This window comes from Aulonocara sp. 'chitande type north' Nkhata Bay, linkage group LG14, assembly GCF_057382095.1.
Source record: "Aulonocara sp. 'chitande type north' Nkhata Bay isolate Kocher_YH1m ecotype deep benthic linkage group LG14, A_spYH_male_GT1.1, whole genome shotgun sequence".
NCBI lineage: Eukaryota > Metazoa > Chordata > Actinopteri > Cichliformes > Cichlidae > Aulonocara > Aulonocara sp. 'chitande type north' Nkhata Bay.
Window position 1 is genome coordinate 13,785,917 of NC_141357.1, and position 7,041 is coordinate 13,792,957.

Genomic DNA, 7,041 nt, shown 5'->3' on the forward strand with positions numbered 1-7,041 from the left:
ACTTCAGTCATCCTAAAATGTTTAATTCTGTACCATTCTCTATACCGTTTACCATCAATAAAGCACAAATGTAGAATCACAGCAATTATTTATTTCCTTTAACAGCTGCCAGTGCTTTAAAGTGATTTCACTTTTTGTGGTGAATGATTTGCAATATTTACATTACAACCATTAAAACATTCAGAACATCACCTTCACATTCAGAGAAATTTTACATACATAAACCAGCTGTTCTCTCAAAGAAATACAGCCATGTCCTTTAACAGGGAGATGCCAAATCTAGCAACTTTTTAGCATCCACAGGCTGACAGGCATTAATAACAAATTGATTTGTTAAAGACAATGACAAAATAAGACAATAAAACTGCCAGCATTGCAGTTGCTGTCTCACCTGTCAGTGCAAAATGAGGAGCCCCCTCCAGGAGGATGCAGAAACCTACACCTCCAACTCCACATATCACACCGACAGGCAGAGCTCTGCAACCAGTGGCTGACCTTTCTACAAAAAACAAATAGAACATTAGAAGTATTACATTATACAACTTTTCTATAAAACATCAGTGCAGCAATAACAACCATGACCTTAGAAGGATGACTGTGCAACATGCCATAAAGAGATTTTTAAAACTCTTAAAACAACTTAAAACTAAAAAATTTTTTAAAACTTACACCTCCAACTCCACAATGACAGGAAAAGCTTAACTGGAATGACAAATATCACCCACCTTCCCTCCCCCTTAACATGGGGGATTTGAAACTGCAGCATGTGTGTTGTGGGCATCTAGTTAAAACATCTGAACTCACCTAATACTGTAAAAATCTGTATTTCTACTCCCAAGCCCCATGTTTTTGGATTTGCCTGTGTGTGTGTGTGTGTGTGTGTGTGTGTGTGTGTGTGTGTGTGTGTACATACATTCAGTCCAAAAAGGTATTTTCTGAGCTCTGAGAACAGCTCAAATGGCCCATTCAGATTCCTTCTGCTTGCATTCAAATTCCTTCAGCTGAGAAACCAGCTTGCACACCTGTGGAGGAATGAAGTGCCGTTTCTTCCCCTTCTTCTCTGCCTTGGAGCCTCGCTCAGGATTGACCCCAAAGAAAACTCTGAGGAAAAAAAACAAAACAATAGTGATATGCAGACAAAGTTTGCACGTGTAGTGTGGCTTGACAGGAGTGGAGCAGTTCAATAAAATTCTACATTTGTTTTCTTCAATATGCCCCTATGTGTGAACCTCTCTATCATTCTAGTTGACCATCTGTCTAGAACCCAATGTTGTTGTGGTGCTGGTGCCAGTGGCTAAGCTTATCTCTTCCTTTGTCTTTTCAAGACACATGCATTCACACTGCGCATATACAGAAATGTTTGCAAGGGCGAGAAGTCTGCTTATCACCAACACATGACAGCATGCATCCTCAATGTGTATGCAGGGATATTATAAATGCACAGAACACAGAAGGGGATAGAAAACACAGTTGACATTGTCCTATCAAAAGGTGTAACAGCACATTTGAACACGGACTGTCCTGGGGGTTATTCAAACATGGAGTGGAGAAACTGTGACATTCAGTGCACGTTACACATCAGTACAAGTATTAACATTTGGGCATGAATCCACTATGTAGTATTTTTTAAATTAATATGTTTAGTCTTTCCTTCGGGGGGGGTGTCCCTGAAACAACATATTTTGAGTTTGGGGTCTGCAGCCAAATAAATTTCAGTTTGTGTGTCTTTGACATGAAAAGGTTTGACCACCACTGACATAACCTGGTCTCAGGTGCTAATGGTTTTAAAGAGATAGCTCAAACGAATTTTGTGTGAACAAACCATTCTGAGAAAAATATGGTTTTGCTCCATTTCCCAACTAGAATCATGTTATGTTTGTTTTGTTATTGATTGACTTAGGACACTATTTAAAGCAAAAAGCATGTTACCTGCCCTTTAAAAAGATATGACACATTTATTCCAACAATAGTCTTCAACAGGGAGCTACAAAATCTCCGAACAAATCCATATTCAGGGGGATCATAAACCAATAACAGCTGATCTAAAAGCTCACAGCATGTGGCGACACATTTTGAGCTTGTACATCTCAGACAAACGGGTTTAGTGTAGATTGACAAAAAGCAGGTCAGGTGCAGAAAGGCACGGCAAAGTCACATTTACAAAGTATTTCCAAACAATGAGTGCTTACCTTTGCATGAATTCGAGAGTAAAAGCCATCTCCGGTGGGTATTGGACGTTGCAGACATAAAACATGGAGAAGACGTAGCTCAAGGCCACAATGGGAGAGGTGATGTGGTCATTGACAAGTAACCCATCAACAGCAATCTTGAATTGCTGGTCACCTTAAACACAGATAAAAACCATGTACCATTTACAAAAAAAAAAAATCCTATATTTTAAGGCAAGCAAAAATTTCTTTAATAAATATGACACAACAACAGCTTATAACAACAGCTAACAACAGCTTGCTGGGATACAAAAAAAGATTTAACTACAAACCTCTGATTAGGATGCATGGGGTCACTGGGAGTTCGACTTCAGGATCTGCAGAGATCTGTTTTGGTGACAGACATGATACATGAATTAATGTTTCCAGTGCACACAAACCTGCTGGCAAATTGACTATCTGCTAGTGTCTTCATCAGACAGAGGTAGCCATTATGCACAAACATTAATGTAAATAGTTTATAGATAGAGAGTTTATAGAGAATATCAGCAGCACAATTAGGGGAATCTATACTTCCTACTGTGGTTGGTTACTTGGTTCACCACTGGATGCAAATAATTATCTTGCACACAGTTTAAAATCTACAACATCTACCTCTTTTTTGTGGAAGAGTTTATAAGAGTCTTCCTTGAAGTATTTTGAAATGCCACAGATGAGCTGTATTGGACCTTCGCCCGTCTTCATCCCTTTGGAGTCAAGGAAGTCATTGATCCCCTTTTCTTTTTTGGAAAGTTCCTGTTCAAGGTTCAAGGTGTTAATTTTGTACAAGTACATAAGACTAACACTAATTTTCGTTTGGAGCTATGGAGAGAATTTTGAAAAAAATAAAAATAAAAATGAATTATTTCATTTTCATTTGCAACCTGTTCTGTTTTGATCTCAAATGTCCTGCTTTTTTGGTTGTCACTTCCTGATTTTTGGTCTCAAATCTATTCCATTTGATTGTTCATCCAAGTTATTCTATTTGATTGGTTGCCAGTTTATCTTTTTTGGTCTCAACTCTCTTTTTGGTTGCAAATCTTTTTTTGATTGATTAATAAAGACAAAATTCTCTCCATATGGAGCAGCACAGCACAATCATAATAATAACAATAAAAACACACCTGTGCCAGCTTGTTTTGTACAGAGAAGCCAAGGAGTTTAGATGCATGATCAAACAGGTGAGGAACTTCAAACAGGAACGGCCACTCGTCCTTTACAACGGCAATAGTGGTATCATCATCGTTGAGGATTTCACGCTGAATGGGATATGTTTCAGTCATCAATTTTCGAACAGCTGACTCCTAAAGATACAGTGGGGCAAAAAAGTATTTAGTCAGCGACCGATTGTGCAAGTTCCCCCACCTAAAATGATGACAGAGGTCAGTAATTTGCACCAGAGGTACACTTCAACTGTGAGAGACAGAATGTGAAAAAAAAATCCATGAATCCACATGGTAGGATTTGTAAAGAATTTATTCGTAAATCAGGGTGGAAAATAAGTATTTGGTCAATAACAAAAATACAACTCAATACTTTGTAACATAACCTTTGTTGGCAATAACAGAGGTCAAACGTTTACTATAGGTCTTTACCAGGTTTGCACACACAGTAGCTGGTATTTTGGCCCATTCCTCCATGCAGATCTTCTCGAGAGCAGTGATGTTTTGGGGCTGTCGCCGAGCAACACGGACTTTCAACTCCCGCCACAGATTTTCTATGGGGTTGAGGTCTGGAGACTGGCTAGGCCACTCCAGGACTTTCAAATGCTTCTTACGGAGTCACTCCTTTGTTGCCCGGGCGGTGTGTTTTGGATTATTGTCATGTTGGAAGACCCAGCCTCGTTTCATCTTCAAAGTTCTCACTGATGGAAGGAGGTTTTGGCTCAAAATCTCACGATACATGGCCCCATTCATTCTGTCCTTAACACGGATCAGTCGTCCTGTCCCCTTGGCAGAAAAACAGCCCCATAGCATGATGCTTCCAACCCCATGCTTCACAGTAGGTATGGTGTTCTTGGGATGCAACTCAGTATTCTTCTTCCTCCAAACACGACGAGTTGAGTTTATACCAAAAAGTTCTACTTTGGTTTCATCTGACCACATGACATTCTCCCAATCCTCTGCTGTATCATCCATGTGCTCTCTGGCAAACTTCAGACGGGCCTGGACATGCACTGGCTTCAGCAGCGGAACACGTCTGGCACTGCGGGATTTGATTCCCTGCCTTAGTATAGTGTCACTGATGGTGACCTTTGTTACTTTGGTCCCAGCTCTCTGCAGGTCATTCACCAGGTCCCCCCGTGTGGTTCTGGGATCTTTGCTCACCGTTCTCATGATCATTTTGACCCCACGGGATGAGATCTTGCGTGGAGCCCCAGATCGAAGGAGATTATCAGTGGTCTTGTATGTCTTCCATTTTCTGATGATTGCTCCCACAGTTGATTTTTTCACACCAAGCTGCTTGCCTATTGTAGATTCACTCTTCCCAGTCTGGTGCAGGTCTACAATACTTTTCCTGGTGTCCTTCGAAAGCTCTTTGGTCTTGGCCATGGCGGAGTTTGGAGTCTGACTGTTTGAGGCTGTGGACAGGTGTCTTTTATACAGATGATGAGTTCAAACAGGTGCCATTCATACAGGTAACGAGTGGGGGACAGAAAAGCTTCTTACAGAAGACGTTACAGGTCTGTGAGAGCCAGAGATTTTCCTTGTTTGAGGTGACCAAATACTTATTTTCCACCCTAATTTACGAATAAATTCTTTACAAATCCTACCATGTGAATTCATGGATTTTTTTTTCACATTCTGTCTCTCACAGTTGAAGTGTACCTCTGGTACAAATTACTGACCTCTGTCATCATTTTAGGTGGGGGAACTTGCACAATCGGTCGCTGACTAAATACTTTTTTGCCCCACTGTATGAGGCAGTTAGACATACAGTCGAACAGTTAGTCAAACTAACCAATTAAAATAATAAAACAGGGTATCAATTTCAATTGACTATGGGCATAGTGATCTACAGACGATCTACAATTTCACAATGTGTCCTAAATTGTACTTGGACCCAGACCTTATCGCATTACTCCTGCTATATACTATTGCTGTGTGAATGGTTGTATGTCTAGATGGTGGACTGTAGGAACCGAATTGCCCTTCGAGGATTAATAAAGCTTTCTGTATCTGTAATGGATGATTGCAGACCCACCTGAAGATCCTGGGTTTGAAAGGCACGTTTCAACTCATCTCGTTTAGACAGCAGGTCTTCTCTACACACGGCCCCCTCAATGATTGGATCCCACGCCACACATCCATACAGATCTGAATTCCTGGGCCTTTTCTTTGTTGAATTTTCACCCCCTGCTTGCCTCTTCAGTGAGCTTTGTGGCCTCTTCATATTTTTAATTCTGTGTTCCAGCTGACGAAAGAGAGTTTCAGAACCATCTTTTGCAAAAGGTTTGTTTCCAAACGGCTCTGTCAGCTTGAAGGAGGCAGGATATTGTCCTACAGTCATACTGGCGAGTTCCCTCAGCTTTTGTCTACCAGGTCTTCCTGGGTGTTTATGGAGGTAATCTTCAGCGACGATCCGAACCATCTCTCGTCTGTCTTTCCCCATTATGTACTTTTTTTTACGTAACTCATCCATGACTTTTGAGGGAAATTTGTGCCATGGTACAGAATATGTGTCTTGGGATGGGGAGTCGGCTGTCTCAGGTGGTGTTGAGGGCAGCTGAAACCTCTGTGGTTCAGGTGTTGATGAGGGGCCAGGCCGGGTGAACTGCGGTGGAGTTTGTGAATCTATGGATGACATGACAAACATCTCCATAAATTAAACACATCACAATTGTTGCAAATCAATTAATACATTGGTCCTCAATGTCCAGTTTGGGTCAACCAGGAATACAAATGGACCTAATTATGAAAACCAATTATAGAGTAATTATTGCCATGTACAGCTGATGGCAACTTTTTTTTTGCATTTTTGGAATAAACCTTTGTAGTTTCAGAAAACTTGCATTAAAACAGAGGGGCAAAAACTCACCTGCTTCCAATGCTTTGACAGCTCTGACGAATCTTTTGCACTGAATGAATGGCAGAGTGTCTTTAATGTCCTCCAGGTCCACAAGGCTCATGTCATCTACAGAGAGAACTCCTAATTCCTCCAGTTTAGCCATGAGTGTATCCATCTGATCGCTACTGAGCGATGGCATTGCTTTCTTGACATAGTTCTTCACAAGTTCCATGTTGGTGTGTGTTTAAGAGGAATGAGCCACCGAGTACCTCTCTGGTAAGAATAAAGTGGATGATAATCATCAAGTTTGTTCAAATCATGGCAACTGAACAGGTCAGAAGCATTTTCATCAAGTTCATAGAGTCCAAGCTCAGGTATCCAGCTGGCAGTTTTCCCTCGAAGCAAAAGTAGGACAGTAGTTTCATTTTTTACAAAAATGCTTGCTATTTGTCCTAACTGCAGTAGTCCTTTTGCGTAGCTCAGTAAGACCAGCATTCCATTTGCATATGTAGTGCCTTTAACCTGCACACTCTCTGTGACAACTGAGTTACTTGAGTTCAAATCAAATTCTCCAACCACTGTCTTTATGTTCTGGTCATAGAGCTCTGGGTAGAACCGTGTTGAGTCTGAGACATGAACCTGGGAACGAAACAAGGTACCACAAGACTGATAAGCCTGAAGCAACTGGTGCCGTTCAGCCAGAGACTTGGTTACATTTATGAAGTTCTTACTTGCCCTAATGCACCTTTTAAAATAAGAATGTTTTGATTCAAAGCGCATTGTCCAAGTATATATGAGTGGGCCAAATTGTAAAGTCAAGTGTGCA

General features: G+C 40.9%; 1 protein-coding gene across 4 annotated transcripts; it reads right to left on the bottom strand.

Annotated features, from left to right (window-relative positions):
- Positions 1–242: 242 nt before the first annotated feature.
- On the bottom strand, positions 243–6,447 carry LOC147314270 (uncharacterized). 4 transcript variants are annotated; one of them, XM_086261087.1, is made up of 8 exons: positions 6,246–6,447; positions 5,412–6,001; positions 3,332–3,466; positions 2,823–2,963; positions 2,501–2,555; positions 2,190–2,343; positions 1,023–1,101; positions 243–499 (listed from the first exon to the last, which is right to left on the bottom strand). In XM_086261087.1, exons 1-8 carry the CDS (start codon positions 6,445–6,447, stop codon positions 458–460), a joined length of 1,398 nt encoding a protein of 465 aa, XP_086117213.1. In that variant the 3' UTR covers positions 243–457. The 4 variants fall into 4 exon arrangements, with proteins under 4 accessions (XP_086117213.1, XP_086117211.1, XP_086117215.1 ...); XM_086261085.1 differs by having other exon boundaries at positions 243–1,101; XM_086261089.1 differs by having other exon boundaries at positions 243–1,101; positions 3,332–3,511.
- Between the last annotated feature and the right edge of the window lie 594 nt (positions 6,448–7,041).